General features: G+C 38.9%; 2 protein-coding genes across 8 annotated transcripts in view; both read left to right on the top strand.

Annotated features, from left to right (window-relative positions):
* The window catches only part of LOC116257041 (uncharacterized), a 92,945-nt gene extending 90,744 nt beyond the window's left edge, over positions 1–2,201 (top strand). For 4 of the 5 annotated variants that reach the window (XM_031633642.2, XM_031633641.2, XM_031633640.2 and 1 more), the window contains 2 exons: positions 231–544; positions 1,293–2,201. In XM_031633642.2, the coding sequence (XP_031489502.1) occupies positions 231–544; positions 1,293–1,584 (606 nt within the window). In that variant the 3' untranslated portion in view covers positions 1,585–2,201. The remainder of the gene's footprint in view (positions 1–230; positions 545–1,292) is intronic. The other variant, XR_004173296.2, reaches the window with a different exon arrangement.
* A 20,768-nt stretch (positions 2,202–22,969) lies between these two features.
* Positions 22,970–27,425, top strand: part of LOC116257364 (DExH-box ATP-dependent RNA helicase DExH14) — a 122,353-nt gene continuing 117,897 nt past the window's right edge. Inside the window, exons 1-3 of one of the 3 annotated variants that reach the window (XR_004173362.2) lie at positions 22,970–23,275; positions 25,361–25,416; positions 26,294–26,480. Coding sequence is in view for 2 of the 3 variants with exons in the window: in XM_031634007.2 (XP_031489867.1) it covers positions 23,169–23,275; positions 25,361–25,416; positions 26,294–26,480 (350 nt within the window). In the remaining variant the exon portion in view is untranslated. The remainder of the gene's footprint in view (positions 23,276–25,360; positions 25,417–26,293; positions 26,481–27,425) is intronic. The other 2 variants (XM_031634010.2, XM_031634007.2) reach the window with 2 other exon arrangements.

Here is a 27,425-nt window from a genome sequence, read left to right as displayed (position 1 = left end):
GGAAAAAACAGAAAAAAAAAATCAGAAAAATACAGAAAAATAAGAGAGAAATATAAAGATAATACATGATTCCTAGCAGTATCAAGCTGACCAAGCTTCAAAAGAAGTCTAGGTTTGTTCTTCGACTAGATATTTTTTTGCAATGAGGCATGGAGTTGCTGCTTGATCATGAACTTAGTTGCTTACGTTCAGTTGCCATTGTTAAATGAATAACTATTTTGATTTTGCAGCTTCATAATATGCTCAAGGGCTTTGCTGGTGGGATCGTTCTTGTCATGTTAATACATGTTTTAAACTCTTTTCTTGGTTATGCAAGTTTTGATTTGCCTCAAAATCCTTTATTTTCATCAACAAGCATCGGTGGGAAGCTTAAAGCCTTTGGAGAACTGTTCATAATTGTTGTGCGTGGCATTGTTACATCAGTAAGTTCTGCTGTGGTGGAAGAACTAATTTTCAGATCATGGTTGCCTGAAGAAATAGCTGCTGATCTTGGATATCGTAAGGCAGTTATTCTTTCTGGCCTTGGTTTTGCTATATTCCAATGGTATGATATCCTCCTTCACTTTTTTCCATTTTGAATATATAACGGGGCATAACTACCTCTTTGTCAGTTAATATTGTACTTGAGGTTTAGTCCTATCTTTTACCTTGTTGCATTCTTTCAAGTTTCTTTATTAAGAGGATGTAGTGTCCATTATTCCTACCATTCCCTCATGAACATTGGAAGTCTATTTTGTGAAATGGCTGCTAGCTTTAAATAAGAACAAAAGAAATTAAGTTGGGTAAAACTGTCATGTGAAAAACGAACTCACTGAGAAAGCATGATGAGAGTACCATACCACTAAAAGCTACAATAACTCATGGTAATATGCACTTAATTTGCATAGACCTGTCATTCGAAAAGAAAAATCAAGTTTTGGATCATGTTTAATAGGTTTTATTTACTCTTTGTATGAGCTAAAATTGAACCCATCTGATTTCTTGGAGCTCTTTTCTACGTTTCTGCATTCATGAATTCTGAGCCATCCATTTGTCATCATTTCATAATGTGCTTAAGAAAATTAAGCCTGCTGAAATGGTAAGAAGCCACAATGAACACACATGTATGGTTTCATGGACCATGCATAGATCAACATAAAGCAAGGCTGTGAACCACCTCATAGTCATGGCTTAGAACCACCATTATTCCTTTATACAAACACACATGTATGTTCAACAATTACTCGATATATGCAAAAGATAGCGACCTTTGCTGTCTACTATTAAAGCCTCATTTCATGTTTGCATTGCAGGTCCCTGCCATTGATACCGGGTCATTGGCTGCTATCTTTGGCATTAAGTGCTATCAAGGAAAGAGCAAATGGTAGTCTCGCTGCAGTGATCGGAGTTCGAGCTGGAATCACTTCCACTGCTTTCATAACTAGATCTGGTGGTTTCATAAAGTACAACCAGTTTACTCCATTCTGGATAGCAGGTGCACATTTATGGCATCCATTTGGTGGAGTGCTTGGAGTTGGACTCATTGCAACTGTGGCTGTATTCTTTCATCCAAAACAGTTCTCTTCAAGGAACAAGATCCCTTAACTTTTCTGAATCTGAGGGGCAGCTGTTTGCCATACCAGTGATTCATCTTCTGATGATCCTGTTAGGTTTCTTAAAATCTGTTTTGAAGTGCAGAACGTCAGTGCATTTTCTTAATAACTGCTTTGAAGTGCAGAATATAAGTACAGGTCTCCAGATTGAACTGGATCAAGCTTTTTTGCAGCAACTGCAATTCCCTTGGACTCCATTGTCTGGCCTTTAATTGGTGATTATTTTCAAGTACAGAGAACATGTCAAGGCCTTGGTATCATCTTCGGCTGTTGTTGGGGAAGAATTTCTGACTAAGACATACCTCCGGTGGCAAGCTTTCCTTGTAAATGAAATTGACCTGGGGAAATTGTGCAGCTGAATCTGGCCATTATTCTTCAATCCACATCTCCGCTCATGCTTCCAATTTTGTAGTGCATCATCATTACAGTATTTGATTATTCTGGCATTATAGATTGATGTCCTCGTCATTCAGTCGTATCTGAAAGCTCATCCTTGTGCTTATAGAGTTCTTGTATAAATTTGGGGGCTGATGCCATAAAAGAAATACAATCTCATTCCAAAAGTACCCATTGTTCATCTTTTGCATATGCCTTTTTTTTCCTTTTGTAAATGCACTTTCCTAATTTATGCAAATGTTTGTTCATGAAAGACTCTTTCTTTGCAATGAGAGTTGTGTGACATTGGTTTTAGAGAAGTGAAGAAACTGGGGATGTGAGTTGGAGAGCACATTCAACCTCTGGTATCTGATTGGCTAGATGGTGCTGGTTATCTCCACCAGGGAAGGAAAAATCCACCGAATAAAAAATTTTAGTTCTTGGTCAAGCAGATGGATTCCATTTCTTTTGAAGTATTCTGTGTTTGCTGAAGTTTGTGGGGGCAGGTAAACGTCCACTGTTCATTATGCCCATATTGATTGCGACAACTTACTGTATTAACGATTTCTGATTACAATCATGCAATTGTTAGCTATTTGATGCTATATCCAATGCAATTGAGCAATAAATGAACAAATGTAACGCTTAACGGTCGAATAGGTAGCAGTGGGTGGGGTTCCTCTCGGCGTCTGTGGTGAAGCAAAAAAGGAGGGGTGAAAGAGCAGCAAAAGGAAGAGGAGGCGGTAGTGAGGAAGAAGAAGAACAGAGGAAGGGAAGGGGCGACAGAGTTGAGGAAGAAGAAGTAGCTTGAGGAAGCGGAAGAAGAGGAACTGAGGAAGAAGGAGATCGAGGCGGAAGTTGAGGAAGAGAATGAGAAAGTGGCGGCAGAGCGGTGAGTTCTCTCTCGCTCTCCCTTGTTCTTTTGATTTTTCTCTCCCTTTCGATCTTTCTCATTGTCTGTCACTCTCACACCCTCTCGCCTACTCACTTTCCGTCGCTCACGCACTCCTCATTGCTCTCAATCTCTCATCCCCGCTCTCTCTTGTTTTCTCCATCGAGCCCTCGACCAAACTCTCTCTCTCTCTCGCTCTTGTTCCCTTTCGCTGGCTCTCGCACTCTCTACCGATCTCATGCACTCCCTCTGCCCTTTTTTCTCGTCTGAGCCCTCTCACACGCACGCACTCTCACCTTGTGTGCCGTTTCTCACACCACCACTCTCTCTCTCCAGTTCCCTCCTCCTCGTTTGATTTCTTTCCAGTGTCCCTTGCCCACTCTCTCCTACTCTCCCTTTGTCTTGCTACTTCTATCTCCAAGAAGTAACGTAGAGAACCAAGGTCTTTAGTAACAAAGTGTTGTTGAAGATGCTTTTTTGTATCATGTATTTCTTGCTTGTTGTCACCAGTTAAAATAACGCCATCCACATATGTCACCATAACCACCATACCTCGTGAGGACCTTTTTATGAACAATGAATGATCTAAATGAGATCTATGAAACCCGAACTTGGATACAACATCAAACAATTTCTGAAACCATGCTCTAGGACTGCTTCAAACCGTATATAGCCTTTTTTAATAAACATACCTTGGTACACTCCCCCTGTTTCTCAAAGCATGGTGGTTGCGGCATATAAACCACTTCAGATAAATCTCCATATAGAAAAACATTTTTCACATCTAATTGGTACATATTTCATCCATGATGAACAACAATAGATATAATTAGCCGTATAATACCCAAGCGGGCAACCGGGGAGAAAGTTTCAAAAAAATCAATGCCATACGTCTGTGTGTAACCTTTTGCTACCAACCTTGCCTTGTGTCGCTCAACTGTACCATCGGAGTTATACTTGATAGTAAAGACCCATTTTGAGCCAACAATATCTGCACCAGGTGGAGGTTCAACCAGATCCCAAGTGTGGCGAGAAATCAGGGAGTCCATCTCCTCCTTCATTGCTTGGTTCCACTTAGAGTCCAAAAGAGCATGTTCATGAGAGATAGGAACTGAAGTAGCTGACAAGGCATCAATAAATTTGCACATCTGATCTACCAAATGAGACGTACTAACATTTAGAAAGATGATGAATTGTGCATTGTCTAATCCCTTTACGTAGTGCAATAGGTAAATCATAAGGATTTGAAGCATCAATGGAACACTCAGGCATATTATGTAAGTCAGAATTACGTACCTCCTGAGAACAAGAGGGTGCAAAGTCATTAGATGATGAATTCCTTCTTAAATACATAAGAGGATGGTCTTTAAACCGTGGAATGGAGGAATTGGAACAGGTAGGAGACGATATAAACGGAATGGACTCAAGTGGAACAGGAGGAATTGGAAGTGGAACAGAAGAGGGCATCTCTGACTGAGGATGTAAAGGGCTTGCAACAAAGAACATAGATGACTCGTGGAAGGTTACATCGACACTGACTAACTCTTGATTAGATATAGGATCGAAGCATCGGTACCCCTTTTGATTTCGAGAGTATCCCACAAATACACATTTAGTTGCTTGCGCAGCTAATTTGTCTCGATTTGGTCCAAGTCGATGTACAAAACATGTGCATTCAAATACACGTGGAGGTAAATAGAACAAGGCCTTATTTGGGTAAAGGATTTGAATTTATATTTTGTTGTCTATTGAAGATGATGACATTCTATTTATTAGGTAACATGCGGTTAAGATTGCATTTCTCCAAAATTTGGTAGGCATATGAGAATGAATCATGATAGTGCGGGCTACCTCCAACAAATGTCTGTGTTTTCTTTCAACTACACCATTTTGTTGAGATGTGTGAGGACATGTAAATTGTGGCATAATACCATGTGATTTGTAGAAATCAAGTAGGGAAGTATATTATTTCCAAGATGAAAGATTTGAATATACAAGAAGCTTCAGATCTGTCTTTCATCAAAAACACTCAAGAGACTCGAGAAAAATCATCAACAATGGAAAGATAATAACGAGATGAGAACCGACTCGGAACCCGACTAGGTCTCCATACATCAACATGGACCAAATCAAATAGATTTTGGCTAGACTGACTTTGACTCGCAGGAAAAGATGTACGACTATGCTTGCCTAATTGACAAGCTTCACACTCAATGGAGGTTGAAGAAGAAATCTGAGGACATAACTGCCGAAGTTTAGAAAAGGATGGATGACCAAGTCTAAGATGCCATTAGAATGCACTTGAGGGTGAATAAACTAAAAGCGACGCCTCTTTAACGGATGTATCCAGGAAATAGATTCCATCTCTCTCATGGCCTCCACCAATCTTCCTCCTAGTCGATAGGTCCTGAAATACACAAGTACCAGGGTCAAAAATAACTCGACAATTCATCTCTTTAGTAATTTTGCTTACAGATAACAGGTTCTTTGAGAATTCAGGGGTATATAGCACTTCATAAACATGTAAAGATGGAGATAGGCAGATATCTCCATGTCCTTTCAACCGGAGATAGTCTCCCATCTGCTAATCGAACATATTGTGAGGGATAAAATTTCTGCAAGTTTGAAATACTAGTATCTCTACAAAAGTGTTTAGATGCTCCAGAATCAATTATCCAACAACCATTAGAAGGAGTTCTGCCTCCAGAAAATGCTGAATTTGTGATAGCAGGAGAAGTCGATGAGGTGGAAGGTGCAGTATTTGATCGATGTTCTATTAAGTCAAGTTCAGTCAGAGTTAACTTGAGAGAAGTGGCATCTACCGAAACAGCAGTTGGATTCACCTTAGGAACCATACTAGTGGACTGTGAGTTTGGAGCTGGAATGGATGAGGATGTCACAGTCGTGGACGCAGATGTGTTCGGTTTACCACTTTGTTCCAGCACGTCCTCTAAGTGACCAAGACGACCACAATAAGTGCATTGGAGTCTTCACCGTCCTCCTAGACCACGACCTCTTCCTCTACCACGAGAAGAGTATTGTGCATTACGTCCTCCTCCAAATGAAGCAAGTGCATATGGCTGTGAATTATTTGTAGATGGAGGAAGAGTAACAGCCAATCTATTCAACCTGTTGAAGGCCTCCTCAAGATCAGGAAAATCTGACCCTGTAAGCATTTGAGCCTTGGCTGCAGAATAATCTGATGATAGTCCAACTAGAACTTTAACCGCTATCATTTGCTCCATGTGAGATTTGAGACAATGCTTGCAGGGAGGTTTTAAAGAGTTCATCTTTTCATAAGTAAACTTCAATTTCGTAAAGTATTAAGTTAAATCCATGTCACCTTGCTCCATTTGTAATAGTTCTTGCTGAACTTGTAGAATTTTGCTGATGTTCTTGTCTTGAGAGTACTGCTGGAGAGAATTCCACATATCTTTAGATGTATTATAATAGCAAAGCCCAACAGCTATATGAGGCTGAGTGCTATTCATAAGCCAAACACTAATTATGCTCCTTTCTTCCTTCCACCGTGCATACTTGTCAATTTTTTCTGTTGGTTCATCTTCTTCTAATATATATTTCTTTCTATGTCCAACGACTGAAAGCATGAAAGTTCTGGCCCAAACATCATAATTAGATCCATCAAGTTTGATAGTAGATCCAAAAGAAAAGGGATTCGAGAATGTCTTGTACTCTACACCAGCCTTAGTTTGCTGATTTTCAGATTCGTGTTGTAGAGACTTATTGGCAGCCATGATAGATCCTTGAAGATAAACAAATATAGAATACCACAGGCGATTGAATCTTACTTAATATGATGTGAAGATAATCTACCCCAAAGAAGAATATCCACTGCTATTCCACGGTTGAATCTTATTCTTAATTTTGTTCTCCTTTTTTTTGCAACACCACAACAGAATTCCATTGCAACAGCAACTATACACAAAGGAAAAGAGGCAGAATCCCACTGCGGCAGCAACTAAACACCAAATAACAAATTTGCTGACTTGCAACCCATTATTTCTGCAACATCAGGTCAAGGTTTGGAATTCCACGACAGGCACACATTCGCAGCAGAAATTAACTCATATGTTTATCTTCAAGCGACAAAAAAAAAGTGTCTACACATGCTAGTGGTTCTACCACCAACTGCAGTCGACATGGGTTAGGGTTTCTGATCACGTCTACATATTTACATATTTATGATCAAAACCCTAACCCTCGACAGGCTGAGAAATACCTTTTATGTTTTTTCAGTCAAGAAAGATAGACAGCACCCAGACGTTGATGAAGAATAGGAGAACGAGGGAACTTGCTGGTTTAGAACAGCTTCAGTAGGGTCCCCAAGACTGTCCGCTCTGATACCGTGTTGATCTTCAGTGTAAAACCAGTAAGAATGATGACAGAGAGGAGAGAAATAGTTGAGAGAAGGTAGAGAAGAGAGAATGAGAGAGAAGAGAGAACGTGAGAGAAGAGACAAGAGAGAGAAGAGAGCTCGTTAACTTGTTACGGCTCCCACACTTCTAATATAAAAAAACTGATTAGGGTTATGTTTAACCCTTTACATAAAGAGTCCAATAAGTATTGAAAATTCAAAAAACTACCTAACAATAAAGCCCTAAATACAGAAAACCTCAAAACATAACCTTTTCTCAACAATGACGATGAGTTTGAAGGTTTTTTTTGCCCTTCAAAACATCTATCTTTTGGTTTTATGTACTTATATATGTATGTTATATACATGTATTCTATATATGTTACATATAAGTACATAACATACATAACATATATACATACATACATATATATATAGATAGCATATGTATGTATATAAGTTATATGCATATGTGCTATGTATATTATATGTATATATGTGTATTATATAACACACATATATGTTATTGTGTACAGATAGTATATACAAACATATATACGTATATGTTATACATATACATATATATGTATAATATGTATATGAGCATACATATACAAACAATGTATGGATCACATATATATGTATATGATAATATATGTACATATATGTGTTACATATGCATATAAAATTGTATATGTAACATATTCATATGTTAAATATATGCACACATTATTATATGTTTACATGTTATATATACATATATGTGTAACATATATGTAAGGGAAAAATTGAGCCTAAGGCATGTTACATCTTTTGAAATATTGTAGAAAGTTAGAGAGGTGGCATATAGATTGACATTGCTATAGAGTTGAGTCATTTTTATGACGTTTTTCATGTCTTCATATTTTAAAAGTATGTATCGAATCATACATGTGTGATTGATTTCAAAGATATTCAGTTATAAAATGATTTTATGATGGAAGAAACCAAAGCGAATGAGTACTTTGTACTAAGCAGATTCCAATAGTAAACATGGATTGGTAGCACTATTGATTAAAGGAATGCTCATGGGAGCTCAATGCGACATGTGAAAAATGTGTACATACTTGTATTTGTATTGAGGTACATTCTAAACTTCGAGGATGAAGTTTTATTTAAGGGGGGTAGGATGTAATACCTAACGGTTTGTTTTTATGTAAGTCCTTGGGTGGTTCTGGGTTTTGGTCCATACTGGAAACCCAAGCACGTATGCATGCTAAAAGGAGCCTAATGGCTTGAGGGCTTCCTCTTGGCGTCAAGGGAAGGAAAAAAAAGGAAGAAGAAGAAAGAACACAAGGTAGACAAGCAGTGGGAGAAAGAGGAGTCAGAAGCAGAGGCAAATGAATAGGAGATGGAGAAGCAATGGAAGAAAGAAGAGGTAGGAGTAGAGGAAGAAGAAAGAAGACGGAGGCGTAGAGGGAGAAAGAGGAGGCAGGAGCAAAGGAAGAAAATGAGGCGGAAGAGTAGAGGGAGAAGGAAATAGAGGAAGAAGAAGAGGAGGTGGAAGGGAGAATGGAGGAAAAAATTGGTTCCGTCATGCCTGGTGTCAGCTAGCAAAGGAAACAAGTGAGAGAGAGCAGAAAATGAAAGAGAATAGGGGAAGAGCATAGAGTGAGTGAGAACGAGGGGGAGATCGTGAGAGTGAGAACAAGAGGAAGAGATCGAGAGATCAAAAGAACGAGAGACAGATCGTGAGAGAGTGAGAATGAGAGAGAGATCGTGAGAGAATGAAAATGTGGGGGAGAGAGAGAGAGAGAGAGAGAGACCAAGAGAGATCGTGAGAGTTCTGCTTCTGCTCTTCTGCCTCCTCTTCTCTCTTCCTATTTTTCTTCTCTCCTCTACTCCCAGAGGCTCTCCTTCTTTCCCTTTTCTTGCTTTACACTTGATGCCAAAAAGCCCCAAGCTATCGGCTCTACACAACACATGCCTATGTACAAGTTGGGTTCAGATCTGGACTTTAATGTTCCTCCAATATTTTGCAAAAAGATTTCATAGTGCTCAAGAGATTTCATATGTACAAGTTGGTCGTATGAAAGCACCTTTTTTTCTTTGTCCTCAATCAGTCTCTCCAACCTCTGGTTGTTCTATAATGCGTATATGTCAATCGTTTCCACCCATGAAAATAAAAAATGGTACTTCATCTTGAGACTTCATGCTGCACTTAGAGAGGCATCCTTAAAACTAGATTTTTGGTATGATTTATGTGTTGAAATATGTGCTACAAGGAAATGCAGCGATGCACATTCAGCCATACATGTGTTATGACACCAGTAATGACATTGTCCCCATTGATTATCACCCCCTATGGGTGGACACCATGCAAACAACCACATAAAACTATTTATTGTTTGGTCATATAGGAAAACATCATAAATATGCAACTTTTTGCATGATGATTGAAGCTTACAAATTGTGCAAAGGGTCACCGATGAGTGTTCATTTTCATTTTAGTGTCAAAGTCAATCACTAAAACACTTGTCTAGTCATGAATGAGCATGTTCATTCTCATCTAATCAAAGCATACTGTAAAAGCCGAGGTCCATGCTTGGCTTCTTTTAAAAATAGCTTACAATAGTCTACATTTCACCACTCTCCAATAGCATTTTCTCTCCTTCTTTGATGGTGGTTCTTTAAGCCAAAAGGTATGAAAGGTATGTACCCATGCTCTCCATCCAACTTGTTAATGTAGTTGTAAGCCAGCCATATAGCAATACCAACATTAGATGCTAACTCTTGGATTGCTGCATGAGCACCGGTTATTTTTTTTATGTGACTTGAACATGGGAGCAAGTGGAGGAGGAGCCAAGCAAGGGTTGTGCTCAACATGTCCTAACATAAAATCTATCAAACCCTGACTTTTTACCCCTACACATATTTTTTCTCTTTCAACACAACACAATAAGGTGTGACAACACAACAATAAAAAATGAGGTACACATCAAAATAACTATAGGTAAATAATTGATATATACACTAAATGAATAATTGATATATACACTAAAAGACTATTTATACAAAATTGATTTTACATAGTTAAAGATTATTCCCATGACAAAAACTCCCAATGACAAAACATTGACATCGTCTAACAAAAGCAAGCCATCAATAGATTCAAAATTTGATGCACCAGTACGACTATGCACAAAAACTCCCTAGTAGGATGTGAGCTGGGCCCTTCTGATCAACTTGTTGGTTTGAATCTATTGAAATCTGAAAAAAAAAAACAACAGAAGGCTTAGCCTTTATAGTATGATGGCAAACCAGATAAATCCTTAACCCTCTAGGATAATTCAAATTTGGAACCAAACATATGAGGAAACATAATCACTTCAACATAACGATGTATACATGCATTCTCTTAAACTATCACTATAGTCCCTTTTATGCCTCAATATGTAGGGATCTACTCAATTGTCACAATACACTTTGGTAGTCGTATTCAATTCATTCCATTCACATTTCATTCATTAATTTACAACTCTTATATGTGCAAAACACATACACATGCGCACCTTGGGCCACCTTAAGTTGGGAGACAACCTCTATGGTGACCCGAAATACTATGAATATGTACATGTTGCAGTAGTAGAGAAATCTAACAAGGAAGAGTGTATTCTAAGGGAAGTTACTCGGTCCACCACTCCAAGCATAACATAGCATGATATCCTGGAATCTGGCATTGTTTGTGCTCCGAGTAGGCGAGAGCAGCGGTGAGGTGGGATAAATGACAAACATATTATCAAAACCCAATAGCATCATATAATGAGTGGTGTCTTGCATGTTGGACTAGATTAGGGACCAGACCCAGACCCGAACTCCACCACGTGAAGAGGAGCCCGACGCCGGCTCTCCCTCTTTGTCTCTCTCACTGGGTTGTGCAGACGCAGAGAAGCAGGAGGCAGAAGGAAGTGCAGCAGCGGCGGAGGTGAAGGGCAACGGCAGTGCTGAGGTAAGCCGTCTCGATCTCTCTCTGTCTCTTCCGTCTCTTCTGTCTCCTCCTTCGGTCTTGCACTCTATTGCAGCTCTATCCCTCTTCCTCTCATCATACTTTGTTTGTCTCCCCTCTGTCCCAAGTTTTCTCTATGCATTCTCTCTCTCCCACAAGCCCTCAACCCTTGTCTTTTCCTCTCTACCATTCTGTGTGCTGCCCCTCTATCATTCACACCCTCTTGTGTTCTCTTTTGTCTTCAATCTCCCACCCTCTTGCTTTTCCAGATTTTCCCCTGCTATGTTTCAAGACTTCTGCTCATGCTCTCGCTCTCGCCAGCTCTCACCCCTTCGTTTGTTTGTCTCGCATTCTCTCTGCTCATCCCCCTCTCTCCCACACTCTTTCCCACCTTGGCTACTCTATCATATCTCTGCTCGCATTCTCTCTACCGCCAGCCTCCTCTCACTCGCAGCGTCTCACACCTTCAACCGAGCACTCTCTCTGCACTCTCCCTGTTGCTTGTCTCTTTTTTCCTCGCCCGAACTCTCATCCTTTGTCTCTTCATCTCTCCATTGTTATTTCTCTCTAACCCATGTGTGTGTCAAAATCAGCCGAACCATCTCCCTCACAACCGGATGCAACAATGTCAATGAGTGATTCAGCATGTTGCATATCATTGCCTCCATATGTCAGCTCAAGGCATTGGTTACCACGTTTGCCTTTTTTGGATGATATTATATTTTAAAATCATAATCCTTTATGCACTCGATGCATCTCCTCTGTTTTAGATTGAAATATTTCTGGGAGAATATGTACTTGTTTTCATCCCAAAATTTATTTTGGTTTTTAAAGTGCTTCAGAAAAATAAGGTTTTGTTTTGAAAAGAGAGAGAAATGGACTCGCCCATCAGTACGATGATTGGTCATTCTTGGTGTCTTTACCAGGGATAACTAATCTAAGTGTTATGCTTATTCTTGATGTATTTCGTTTTTACTTAAACATCTTCTTCACTCTAAATGTGGTATGACACTTAGAAATAATGTTGAAGATTCATATCTCAAAGACTTTTGGATGAGAAAATTTTGAAGTATCATTTGATAGATTAAACCATTTTGATTTGAGAGACTTTCGACTCAAGAAACCTTTGTAAATATTATTTAGAAATCTTTATAAATCAATATGGATATTTTGAAGATTTCTTTTAGAATAAATTTAGTCTTCTTTTAGGATCTTAAGTATGTTTAAAATTTTGCTATAATTTGGTTACTACATAGCTAAAACTCTATCATATCTTACTTAAGTTCTTTTAGAAAAGTGTTTCTGATCACTCGTGAATTTCACAAGTGAATGTGAATGCATGAATATATTGATTCTATATGCTTAAAAAATAAATAATTTATTTTTATCATAACATTTATCTAAAAGCATTTCTACCATCACATACATCTATATTTCTTACATTGCTTGCATATTTTGTCATAAATTTTCTTGTAAAGAAAGAGAGTTATTGAAAGTGGAATGGAGTTGTAGACCATCAAGCATTGTTCTATTATTATGTCATTACTTGAGTTTTGGTCTAAATGAAGTCAAAAAATGAAAATTAAATTTTAATTCTTAGAAAAGTGATAAATGAATGAAAGAATGAAAAAGAAAAAAAATGAATGAATGATTTTAGAGAGCAATAATATATTTATATATATGAATATATGTACCTACATATATAATCATTCATAGAAGATAATTTGAAGCCAAAAAATAAAAAGAAAGAGACTTTAGAAAGAGAGAAGAATTTTTAAAAGATATATGTGTGTGTGTGTGTGTGTGTGAAAATTTATAAGAGAAGACTTTAAAAGTCACACCCCAACAATTTGACCTCAAATAACTTTTTTTTTTAAAAAAAACATAGAAACATTAAAGTGTGACAACACAAGGATTCAAAAGAAAGTGAGCTATGCAATTCAAAACCATGAGACAAACTTTTATTTATGTAACAATTTCCAGCTCATACAAAAATCACATCATATTTCTCAATAATACATATGACAAAAATGCTCCCAAATCACAACATTAATGTTTAACAAAAACAAGACATCAATATGACCAAAACAAGACGTGTCGGCTTTCCAATAGACCCAAAACCTCCTCAATAAGATGTGAATGGAGCCATCTGATCAATCTGCGGTCCCGGGTCCGCCAAAATCTGAAAAAAGAAAAGCAACTGAAGGTTTAGCCTTCGCAGTATCGTAACAAACCAGATAAATCCCTAACCCTCCAAGGTAAAGACTTAAATCTAAAATATGACAATTATAAAAGCAAACCATTATCATTTCTTAATGGAGCATACAGTCTCATGACTTGCCATGGAAGCCTCTCACATATACCATGATATGTAAAGGCCACACAATGACCACAATAGCACATTCATTAGTCATATGCAATTCATGCATGGACACAACATTCACAATTACTTCATTCACACACACTTCATTCACATTCTTTTCATTTACATTAGCTTTAGTGAATTGACAGTTTCTGTGGGTGCAAATATAGACACGTGCAGACCGCGAGTGGCCTATAGCCGAGAGACAACCCTCGTGGTGGCCCGAAACAATATGGATCCATTCACGCTGTAACGAAAGAGCACTCGTCTATAGATGTGTAAATTTCAAAGAGAGATACTCAGCCTTCCATAGGACACTCAGTTTGGGAAGGCGGGAGCCCAATGCTCCAAGCACATCACACACGGTAACCTGAGGCATTGCATCACCTGCACTCTGAGCAGGCGAGACCAGTGGTGAAGGTAGGACATCTCCCAAACACATTCCCACAACCCACTGATCTCTTATCTCTTATTCTTTCTTACTTATCATTATGGAAACACATTCACAGAATGACCGGCTAGCTCATGAGGTTGGTTTACTCCACGAGTGCACTCATACCTCCAAATACCTCTACATGAGGGCTACACATATCATTAACATTCTTAGTCAGCCGTCATAACATTATGTGTACAACTATCCTTCAATTCCATTCATTGTATTGTGCTCATGGCACTGCATACGAAATATTACAACATTCACATCACTCAACACATCAATCATATCTTTCAAAACTTTACAGAACCACAGAGAGTAGTCTCGATCCATGATTGGCTCGTAGCTGTCATATGCAGTTATCATTTTAGGATGCTTTCTAATTTACAATTGGGGTCGAGGAAATGCTCGACTCGATACTCCCACCTCATTTGTCCTAAAAGTTTTCATTTCTATTATGCACATGCAATTGCACAGTAATTTTCATAACAAGATTTATAGAAATTTTTCAACAAAACTTATCTCATAACAAATCAATCACATGCATACATTCACTCAATCACATCACAACCATTCAATCACATCACAATCATAGGATCTAATGATCCTAAAAACACAAATCCCAAAGGTTGGTCCTAGGCAGGGATTTGCTTGGAATGTCGTCATACCTGCCGCACGTTGCCAAAATACCCAAAAACGCCTTGAGCTTTGAATACGGTCGCTCAAGGTTTACTGAACATGCCCAGTGTACCTGCAAACACAACCAAACGATAAGTTCTCTACTCGCTTCGCTTTACAATTTACACAAGTATGAAACATAAGCATTGAGACATGTCATTGCCTCAAGAGGGTGTCGACGGGTAGTGTCAAGTCTGTCGACCCACAAAGCCCTCCAATAGGCCTCTTCCCAACTCTTTGAGGTTGTTACTGAATGATTTAAGCTTTGCGCTTTCGTTTTGAACCAATCACTAATCTGTTTCTCCCTTCTTTCCTTAGTTGAGGCGTCTTCCTAACATACCTACTATTTCCCAACAAACGATGTGCATGCACATCAACAAAAGCATACTTCACGAGTTCGCTAACATGGTTCTAAACCTTCTCCACATCATCACAATTTCTACCGTGGTTCTTAATTGCTTTGAATATTAACTCAACATGCTAAAAAGATCATTATACACGGAGATCCTTGTCCTTCTCAAATAGACCTAGACTTTCTCCAAAATAGCAACATCGCTAATATGCACTCTAAATCATCAAATCTTAAGTCTAGCATGCTTAATCATTAATTATACATGCGCCAACAGAAATTATTAGGCAAAATAAGCTCGATTAGACCTCATTCACTCCAATCTTAGAGTCCAAACTGTCGTAGTGTTCCCGGCAGCCACCTCAAATTCTCGATTGATTCCCAACGGCTAAAATCATTCAATGTCGTCACCACCAATGCCTTCTATTCACTTTTATAGGAAAAAAACGCGTCCCCAAGCTGCAATTCCAATCCAACAACCACTAAAGTAGTGAAAAAGAGCAAAAAAAGAATGCAAGAGGAGGATTTGCTGTTGGAAGAAGGCATTGGGCTATGAGAATGAGGTTCGGTTGAGGGAGACTCACGCACGGTTGAGAAGAGCCAATGATTGGGCTTGGGAAAGAGAGATAGGCGAGAGGGAGAGTGCCAAGAGAGTGAGATTGGCGGTAGGGACAAGAAGCAAACAAAGAGAGATGGGAGAGGGTTGCGCAGTAGGGTGAGGTTGCAGACAGAGACGGGAAACATTTAAAGAGAGTTCGGACAGAGAGGAGAGACAAATAGAGAGGGCAAGAGCGTGAGAGTGGCGAAGGAGGGGGACAACACGGGAGAGAGAGAGAAGACAGAAGAGATGGGGAGAGAGCTGCGAGTGTAGACAAAGAGAGAAGAGATGGACAGAGAGAGATGCGGGTCAGAAGCGCGGGAGAAAAAGGGGGATTCGGCAGAGAAGAATCGGGACTGAGGGAGAGAAATCAAAAGAAAAAAAAAACAGCGAGAGAGGGAGGAGGAGAAGAAAGAAGAGACAAAGAGAGACCAGCGTTGCCCATCTGTGCACCGCCGCTGTTCACCCCGTCGCCGCTGCTCTTTCCGCCTCCTGTTCCTTTGCGTCCTACTTCACACTTGCGAGATGAGAGAGCGACGAAGGAGATGAAGCGGAAGATGAGGAAGGGGAATGCGTGGGGCTTTTCATGCAATGGGTTTGGGTTTGGGTTTGGATCCTAATCTAAATCCAACCTGCTAAAAAGAATAGTGTTACATTAAATGAAAAAGAGAAAGAGAGAGAGAGAGAGAGATCTTAGAAAGAGAGAGATATGTATGTATATATATACTTGTATATATATACACATATGAAAATTTTATAAAAAATCTTAAGTCAAAGAGAAAGAGAGAGAGAGAGAGACTCTAGAGAAAAAGAGAGTGTAATATATATATATATATATATATATATATATATATATATATATATATATATATATATATATATATATATATATATATATAAAAGAAGATTTAATTCAAGAGAGAGATATTCATGTACACATATATGTCTATATACATGTATATACGCACATATATATATGCAAATTAAAATCAAAAGATAACTTGAAGTGTTTTCGATTTTGATTTTTTTTATATAGGCCAGAGAGGAACTTGGCCTCATGCAAAATCCAAGGCTAAGTCTTTGAGGCCTCATTGAAGACTTTTGAAATTCTTTTGAAAATAAAATTTGAATTTTTTTTTATGTAAGCATATAAAACAATAACGATTTCATCTATTACAAGGAAATTGATTTCTCCCACTATTGTGTATAGGAGAAAATCATGCATACATGAAGTGAAAAATTAATAACATAAGAAAGCTCTCATTGGGATCCAATCAAGTGATTAAGAGAAATGTTAAACGTAAGAATGTCATCGAGATTCATTTTAACATGCACACATTTATAATGATTTTCTCGAGTTGGACAAATTACAATATAAAAAATCAACATAATAACAAAGAAATTCTAACCCAAGCACTCATTCTTATCGTTCATTCATATATTAAGTTAAAAATCAATCAATTATGCATGAATAACATCTTAAAATGAAGCACACCTTTCTTTAGGTGCGAGCTTCTTCAACTTCCACTCTTCAAGGGAGCACAAGAATACCTTTTAGGGAGCCATCCTCAACACCTTGGAGGTTCACATGAGGAGGCTTTGGGATTGTCCAAAGAAAAAGTTGTGTTCTCTTCAACTGGTCTATTTAAAGGTATATAGCCAATATCTCTATTGTCTCTTTTGTTTCTTTCTTTCTCCTTTCTTCGTCTCCCTATGGTCATACAAGATAACTTTAAAAATCTTCTTCTCGGTGTCAAGAGCTACTCTTGAGTACACCAGGAGCATGAAAAAGGTGAAATGAAATTTCATTCTATGATTGAAATATGTTTCTAAAGAAGAAAAAAAAAAGTGAGAGGGAGCTTGAGAGTGGGGCGGGGGGTGCTAATTCTTCAAGTGAGAAAGTTCTAGAGGTTCCTCAAGGGTTAGCTTCTACCCAAGAAATAAGGTTTAGGGGATATTTATTGACAGTTTTGGAGCCAAAACTCAATTTACTTTTTTTTATTTAATAAGATTTTCATGCAAATTTCATGTACTTTTGAATTGTTTTCAATTTTTTGAAAAAAAATAGGCCTTGACCAAAAGGGATTCAACCTTGGCCATGCAAATACCCATTTGAGGGCATTAGCAGGGATAGTGCCCACCCAACTGACCCAACAACACTTTGACCCTCACATAATTTTTTGTTTATTAAAACATAAAATGTTGAAGAGTGACAACACAACAATTCAAAAGGAAAGGAGCTATGGGAGTCAAAGACAATAGGGCAAACTTTCCATTATATAATAAATTTCATTCATACAAAATTGCTTCACATTTGTCAATAAGATATATGACAAAAATGCCTCAAAATCACAACATTGATGCGTAACAAAAACAAGACATCAAAGAGACCTAAACATGATGCGTCGACACTACAATAGACCCAAAATCTCTTCAGTAGGATGTGACTTGAGCTATCTGATCAACCTGTTGCCCCGGGTCCGCCAAAACCTGAAAAAGTAAACAACAAAAGGCTTAGCCTTCGGAGTATGACAATAAATGAGATAAATCCCTAACCTTCTAAGGTAAGAGCTCAAATCTACGATATAACAATTACGAAAGCAAATCACTATCGTGTCATGATAGGGCAAGCAATCACATGACTTGTCATAGAAGCCCCTCACATATACCACGACATGTAGAGACCACTCAATGGCCACACTTAACATATTTAATGATCACATTCACTTCATGCATATTCACTTCATTCACATTCACTTCATTCACATTCTTTTCATTTACATTAACTTTAATGAATTGATTGTTCATGTGGGTACAAACACATGCACGTGCACACCATAGGCGACCTACAGTCGAGAGACAACCCCTGTGGTGGTCCGAAACAATATGGATCCGTTCACACTGCAGTGGTAGAGCAATCATCCACAGATGTGTGAATTTCAAAGAGAGTTGCTCAGCCTTCCCTAAGATACCCAGGTTGGGAAGGTGGGAGCCCAACGCTCCAAGCACATTACGCAACGACATCCTAGGGTCTTCCAAACACATTGCCACAACCCACTGACCTCACATCTATTATTATTTCTTACTTATCATTATGAAAGCACATTTACAAAATGACTGACTAGCTCATGAGGTTGGTTCACTTCACGAGTGTACCCATATGTCCAAATGCCTCTACACGAGGACTACACATATAGTAAATATTCTTAGCTAGTAGTCATAATTTATGGGTACAACTGCACTTCAAATTCATTCATTTGTATCATGCTCACGGCAATGCATACGAAACATATTACAACATTCACATCAATCAAACACATCAATCATATTTTTCAAAACTTAGCCGAACCATGAGAGTAGTCTCAATTTGTGATTGGCTCGTAGCTGTCTCATGAAATTATTATTCTAGGATGCTTTCTAATGTACAGTCAGGGTCGAGCGGATACTCGATTCGATACCCCACCTCATATATCTTAATCAGTTATCATTTCTAGCATGCACATGCAATCGCATAATAGTTTAAAACAAAACCAATTAAATCATCATTCAATTACATGCATACATTCATTCAATCGTAACACTATCATAGGATCCAACGACCCTGAAAGACATGCATTCAAAAGTTGGCCACAGGCAGGGACTTGCTTGGAATGCCACCATACCTATTATGCTTCCCCAAATCACCCAAAACGACTTGAGCTTCGAATCTTGTCGCTCAAGGTCTACTCGACGTGTCCAGTGTATTTGCAAACAGAGTCAAGTGATAAAATTTCTACTTGTTTCACTTTACAATCTATACAAGTATGAAATATATTCATTTAAGCATAGGTCATCGCCACAAGAGGGTGCCGATGGGTAGTATCAGCCTACAAAGCCTTCCATAGGTCTTTTCCCAACTCTTTGAGGTTGTGACCAAACGACTTAAGTTTTGACCTTTCGATTGAACTAATCACTAATATGTTTCTCACTTGCTTTCTTAGTTGAAGCGTCTTCTCAGTAATTACGCCTCTTAACATACATACTATTTCCCAACCAATAATGAGATACACACATCAACAATAGCATGCGCCATGTGTTCGCAACAACGGTTTTACACCTTCTCCACAACTTCAAAATCTCTACCATGCTTCCTAACCGCTTCAAAAATTAACTTATCATGCTAGAAAGTTAATTATATAAGTGGATCCTTGTCCCTCCAAAATACTCTTAGACCTTCCCTAAAATAGCAAAGTCGCTAACATGCATTCTAAATCATCAAATCTTAAGTCGCTAGCATGCATTCTAAATCTTAAATGCCTTCAATTTGCTGTTATGAGGGGAAAGACGTGTCCCCAAACTGCAATATGATCAAACATCACCAAATAGAATGAGAATAAGTGAAAGGGAGTTTAAGAGAGGAGTTTGTCATTAGAAGGGCCCTATGGTAGTTGTGGGGGAGGCGGTTCGGGCGAGGGAGAAGAGACAAGCGCAAGAGAGAGAGGGTGTGAACAGAGAGACGATAAGAGCGAGAGAAGAGCACGAAAGGGAGAAAGTGCAGACGGAGAGGGGAGACAGAAAGAGAGAGTTTGGACAAAGGGGAGACAGTGCGGGAGAGAGCTGGCAGGAGAGAATGTAGAGAGAGATGCGAACAGAGAAATGAGTGTGTAACGAAGGAGAGAAAGAGTACAGGAGAGAGGGCATAAGAGCTTGCAGGAGTGAGAGAGGGATTCAACATTGAAGAATCGGGACAGAGGTAGAGGCGATAGGAAACAACGTGAGAAGGAGGAGGAGAAGAAAGAAGAAAGAAGAGACACGGAGAGACCGACGATGCACACCTATGTGCCGCCGCTGCCACTCTTCACCTCCGTTGCTGCTACACTATCCTCCACCTTCTTCTCTGCGTCGGATGCTCACTTGCAACATGAGAGGGCAACGAAGAGGGAGATAGAGAGGAGACGAGGAAGGGGAACCCGCATTGGGCTTCCTCTTTGCGAGTGGAGCTCGGGTCTGGGTCTGGACCCACTCCAGCCCAACCTGCCAAAGCGAATAACGTTACAGTTTTTAACCAAAACAAGGCATGCACAACGGCACACATTAGGCGCGGCCGTGATTGGTTACTCGTTTTGTGCGGTAGGAGCAACAACCCATTGGCACTGTCATGCCAGGTCACTGTCACTAATGCGCGTGCCACAGTAGTGCATGGTGTGGCCGTGCGCCTCGGCTAGAGCGCGCTGCCAAGTAGCATGCCAGGCCGCATGAAATGGGGCGAAATCCCTCCCATTTGCGGCCAATAAGGGTGGATTTCGCCTTCGATGGGGTCCCACAAAAATAATAAAAAAAGATTTTAAAATGCATATTTTGAAGGGTAAAATGGTTTTTTTGTGAAAATGAGTCTCATTTCAATTTGGGTGCCTTTGGGCTCGTTTTAGATCCTAATTGGGTTTGCTTGATTGCGCAAGCGTTCCAATCGACGCCCAAGGCTCGAATCAAGAATTATACTTGGAAACATGTTTTTAAAGTTTTTGGCACAAGATGGAGGCACAAACCAAAAGGGAGATTTGTGTGCGTGTGTGTATGTGCGGAGCTAAATTGTGTCAAGACTTGTGATTTTGATATTGATTTGGGATTTTGCGTTGAAATTCTTGATTGGGATCCAAACTTTGGCTTTGGACCTATGAGAGGGAGTGTGGGAGCGAGGGAGAAAGCCAACAAGAGAGTGGGAGTTTGGGCGAGAGAGAAAGAGAACATGGGCTAGGGAAAGAGATTGAGCAGGAGAAGCAGTAAGGATTCTTCTTCTTCCTCACCACCGCCTCCTCCCTCCCTGCACTTCTCCTCCTTCCTCTTCATTTCTGCCTCCTCCCTTCTCTATTTCTTCTTCTCCTTCGCTATTACCAAAACACAGATAGAGAGAGAGCCCCAGGACATCGGGTTTGGATCTGGACCTTGGTCTAGATCAACCCACTTCTCACTCGCCGTTTATTTAAGGTGTTGCAAAATCTGTCATTTGAAAGACTTCTAATTACCATCTCTGTAGGTCATCCACATTTTCATCTCCTCCTAAGAATTTGAGTGACTTTACTGTGCTTTTGCAATCCTTCTTGCATGCGTGTATCCACTAAAACACTCTCATGAGTATGCATATATACTCTAAAGCTACCACTACCATGTTTGCAGAAGTAATTTAAAGATCCTCGTGTGTATCAAACTTGCCAATTGTTGTTCGTGCATGCATAGATCAGCTATAAAATTTCCTCTGACCCGTGCACATGAATACAAATTTTATATGCATTACGACGCACATCATCTTCATGTTTATATATACATGAAATTGTGAGCATCCTCGCATGCATCAAGCTAAACAATGTGCTATTTAGACATGCACAGATCAACTAGAATACATTCCTCTACTCTGTGCATATCAATGCCATATGAAACACACACCACTACCTTGTTAGTGCACACATCCAAATAATAGAACAATTTCACCATCTCAGTATGCATATGATATAAAGCTTCCCTAATAGAAATAATCTTTAATCGGAATTGCATCACATGCATATACTTCATCCACCAAGTCATTTGTGTCATCATCATTGTCCTCAACATTCACAACCACGTTTACACACCATAATTAGCTAGACAGATATATCCTTACAACAGTAACTTACGACTTTTTACATTTAGAGCATGATGACCAAAAACCTGGAATGGTGACCACATTTTTTTACATGTTCCTTGAGTTTAGTATGACATAGAGGATACAAACCCGTTGACATGTTAATTGTAACAATCGATTACCTATTTCATTTGACGCGGTCATGACCAATTAGTACCAAGTTAACTTTGACAGAATCTTCTTCATTTTCCACCTTTCAAATGCCTTCCCTACAACATGTAACAAACTTACTGGTACTCGTATGGAGAATTAATACCTGCTCAACATTTTTTACAACATAATTTACGTTATTGTTTATAGGAAGTATGGACTGCAGGCATGTCATTACATGCTTGAATCGAACGAAAGTAGTGTTGCGTCTCGTTTGATTAAGTGGAGAGACAGAAGTCGGAGAGAAGAATTCAGGGAAAATAAAAGTGGCCGGTACAAAAAGCAACCGGGGGAACATGTGGCATGGAACCCACTATAGTGTTTCTAGAATGCCTATTTTTCCTTTGTCAAGTGATGACAGGAACTTGAGGGCATTTACACAATGCCAATTTTTCAACTATCTTGCAAGTTTCATTGCCTTATTCGAAAGAGCATTTATAGAATGCCACCTTATTATGTACTGCCGTCACCTTATTATTCTAAACAAAGACGACCAGCCGCCATATTTCGAACGTCGGATCGGCTTCGCAATGGGATTCAGGAAGCACTCAGAGTCGACCCGCTTACAATGAAAATGCGGTGAAGAGCTGCAGAAGAAGACCAATAGCTACTGCAGAGGCGGTGTTCTGACTCTCCCTCTCCCTCTTTCTCTCTCTAGTCCCCATCTCGCAAGCGGTAGTGGAGGAAAAGGTCTATCTGGGCAGGAGGGCGGGTGGGGGTAAGGATGAAGGTTCAGCTTCCTCGCCTTACTACTTCACTCAGAGATAACTACGACGTCGATCGTGCCTACGTCGAAAGAAAATGGACCCTTCGGGACCTCGAACGACTCCGGTACTTCACTTGACAATCGCTTCTTCATTATCTTTTCTTGATCACATTGAAAAACTGTTGTTGATTGGCTTCTTTATCTGAACCGCATGACGGCACGATAATTCAAGTGCAATTGGATATGATTATGTTATTTTCCCCTTCTTGTTTGTGTTTTGATTGCTCGATCATGATGCTTTCTCAAGGGATAAACTCAAAAGTTTATTGGACTCCCTTAGCTAAGTTGGTTGTTTCTGGTTTTCAGTTGAACTTGCGGCCCACGAAATGTATATAACAGCTACGAATTGAACTAATACAGATATCAAGCCAACAGAAGTAAACGCCGCACTTATAGATGCAGATCTCTGAGAAAGTCATAGATAATGCACTTATACGTTAATTGCAATATAATGCCAAGTTCGGTATTGACTAAATTAACCAAATGCTTCAGTTATTTTAAATTTTCACACAAATCCATCGCCACTTGCGAAGGTACAAAGTCTATTCATATTCTCAGGCACCTGTAACCGTTCATTCCCTATAAACTAACGAATCCTTGTTCATTCACTTTAAACTAACGAATCCTTGTTCATTCACTTTAAACTAACGAATCCTTGGTGAGTGCGTGCGCGTACGCACATGTATCTTGGCTGCCAGTGCATGATGAACCTTTTTCACTGGATTCAAATGGTAGGAATAATTGTTAAAGCATATATGATGTATGGGAGCACAACAACATTGAAGCAACACTTTGATTTAGCTAATGCCTAAAATAAACATGTATGCAAAAGAGCAGCCATTAAGCTCAATACAGCTTGGTTGTAACAAGTCGGAGCAGGTGGCTGCTCTGGAAGATCCTAACTTGCCTCCTATTTTGCAACCTAAAAGGCTACAACTATGGACATGGGGCAGGATGATACTGTTATGCACTGCTATTAAAATGTCAAATCTTCCAGGACTATTTTGGACTACTCTTATGTAGAATCTGCCACAGTTCACCCCTCTTAAAGAACACCTGTCCTTGCATGTTAGTCACAGGTCTCTGTTGAACTTATTTCAGAATGGGACTATCTCTTTTGCTAAAATATGTATTGTTACAAGGAATTTTTCAAGATTCATTCTCTCCTGTCCTTTATACCTGAGTGCTTTGGGCGAGCAGCCTGGTTCTTCCATATGGTACAGTTCTAGGTTGTCCATATAATGTGAACTTTTTTTTTATTTGACTACTGTTGAATCTCTTCAATATATGTGAATATTGTTGGATATTACATTTGTCATATGTAGAATACTCTCAAATTGCTGAATGGTAATAAGTATGATTTTGTCTAAACCATTTTCTAGTTTCTGCCTGTTAACATTTTTAGCCCATCGCCATACATTGACTGGCATTTCTTGAAGGTTCGCTGTTTAGTCCGGCTGAATAATTTTGGTTCCAGGTTCCCAGTGAGATCTGATCTTTTAGGTGCTTCTAATGCCTTTGATGAGCCAATTCATGTAGGAAAGTTTATACCAAGAGCTAATAATAGCTGAAAACAACAGGAACAAGAGCTCAAATGAACCAAGGATAAATCCTAACACATGGCAAAAATGTTAATGATTCTTTTCTGACTTAGACTTTACCTTTATTCTGTTTCCTGCACATGGAATCCACTTTCATTACACCAAGATGCAACAAAATATATTTCATACACATGAAAACACTTACAAAAGCGTTAATTAGTGAGGGAAGTAATCCTTCAGTGTATACAACAAATGGCAACTAAGTTGGCAAGAAAATGTATTTCATGCGCATAAAAAGCTTACAAAAGCATTAATTAGTGAGGTGAGTAATCCCCTTGGTGTATACAGCAAATGGCAATTAAGTTGGCCAGCTCTAAGGACTAGTCTATGATCCATTGAAGCTAGTCTCAGGACTAGCTCAGTCACGTCAAGAATTGATTTTTACAAGCAAACAAAACGTTGCAACTCTTATCTTATGTACTGTATATTGCCTATTCAAGTGCATAGTTCTTGACAAAAAAGTGCAACTTCTTTAGTTACTTAAAGATGGTTTGACTGGATTTCTATCATTTACATGCACCAGGGATTGACATCCAGTTTTTTGAGCAGGTTAAGGACAAATGATTCTCAATATCGACGTAAAATCCTCTGCAAATGGGATGAAGGTATCCCATCTACATATGTTGTTTATTGCTTTTAATTCGAGAATACAAGCATGGTTGCCTGAATAACTTGGAAATTGAAACTACTAGTTTTTGCTAATTTCAATGTTAAATTCTTCTTGGCAAATAGATGCTTTGTGTTTAGATTGGATTTGAAATGGTCTAGCGGCCTAGCCACATCTCTTAAGTTTGTCTTTAGGAGTAGATGCTGTTTATCACAAAATATACCTTGCTTTTCTTCATGCCTATGTGAAAGCAATCAGTAGATAGGCCTGATTGAGATTTGGAAAAGCTGGTATATTCCATGGATTGCATAGTTCAGCCAAAATAGATGAGTTAGCAATAGAAGTGCTAAATTGCCCTGGACTGCCCCATTCTTTTATGATGCACAGGTAAATAGATGTATAGTAGAAATACTAATGCTTGTTGTTGGTACCATAACAAGTCGACTTATCTAATTACCTAGTAGTTTGACAACTTTGTAACTATTTCAAATTTTGAATGAGCATTTATAAATACTTGGAAAGTTAAAGGGCAGACGTAAACTATTGGTCGTTTTGTGCCTATCATGGAAATGATCTTGCTTTCTGCAAAATCTTTTACCAAGGTAAGTCACTAAAAAATGTTTTAACTGAAAAATGACAGAAGTGCCCTTTAGATGTACTTAAGTAGTAAAGCAGGTGCTCGTCTCAGATCCTCAAAACTGCAATTTAGAATATCATCAATCTTCTTTAAGCCATGCCGTCTTAAGCAGTCTGTTAAGGTTGTGCATATTATCATTGATTTTACATCCTAGGATTAGAACCTACTATTGCTTCTAACAACAAATGCACTCCATTATTTTCTAATTTCTAGTACCCAAGGACAATAATGTATATAGATCATCCTGTTGATGCAGCCTCTGATGATGTCAAACAAGCTTACAGACAATTTCTTGGAGCAGTAATTGAGTTGACCAATGGTGAGACAGATGCTGAGGAATTAAAAGAGGTCATGAGAGCAACTTATGCGATCTTCTCTGCATCAGACACTGATTATGATAGAAATAAGTGGATTTTGGAGAAAAAGTATTTACTCGAAACCCAACAACTACAAGTATTTTTTGTTCTGGTTTTGGATCATCAATATATTGTTTTCTCATTAAAAATGTTCTTTCTACTGCAAGATATATAATTAGTGGCTGCATTTGTTTCTAGCATGGAATGTTCAATATCCTATCAAGATGTTGATATTCTTTTTGACATAACTACTTGATAAATTTATGATGCCTAAGTACTGGTACTTTGTGTCCCCCTTTTCTAGAACTAATAAATAGTCTTTCTTGTATATAGAGTGGTCAGATCTGTTTAGTTGTATGTTTTCTTGAATATGATGAAATCTATCTTGATCTTTTTGTAGTGTCTAGATATTGACTTTGTATTGCCAAGAATTTATTACCAAAATTCATGTAGACTATAAAGTGTAAATTCATCCAAATATTAATCCTTTTTAGGCTTATGTATTAGATGGGGATTGTTGAAATAGTAAAAGCGAGAAGAACAACTGATGTAACGTGGAAAACCCTCAACAAGAGGGAGAAAAAACCACGGGTGAGGAGGTCGGTGCCCACTAGTCGCCAGACACTCTCTCTCTTAAAACTTCATTCACTCACAAGATTAGGGTTTTTACAATGGTATAAGTATGCCCAAACAAGGACACACTGGATTGGGTCCGGACCCGGACCCATACACCAAGATTCGTCAATACTCCCCCTCAAGTTGGGCATACATATCAAACATGCCCAACTTGGATACATTTCTCTCAAATGGAGTTACATGTAAAGCTTTAGTCAGAATCAACAGTTTGATCTTCAGACTTCATGTATGGTAATGTTAACTCCCTGGCATCAATTCTTTCTCTGATGAAGTGACGGTCAATCTCAACATGCTTTGTTCGATCATGAAGCACTAGATTGTTAGCCAAGTTAATTGCAGACTTGTTATCACAATACATCCTCATGGGCCCTTCGGTCT

Source organism: Nymphaea colorata, chromosome 7 (genome assembly GCF_008831285.2).
Source record: "Nymphaea colorata isolate Beijing-Zhang1983 chromosome 7, ASM883128v2, whole genome shotgun sequence".
NCBI lineage: Eukaryota > Viridiplantae > Streptophyta > Magnoliopsida > Nymphaeales > Nymphaeaceae > Nymphaea > Nymphaea colorata.
Note: the sequence above shows the minus strand (reverse complement) of the source record. Positions and strands in the feature narration are given on the sequence as shown.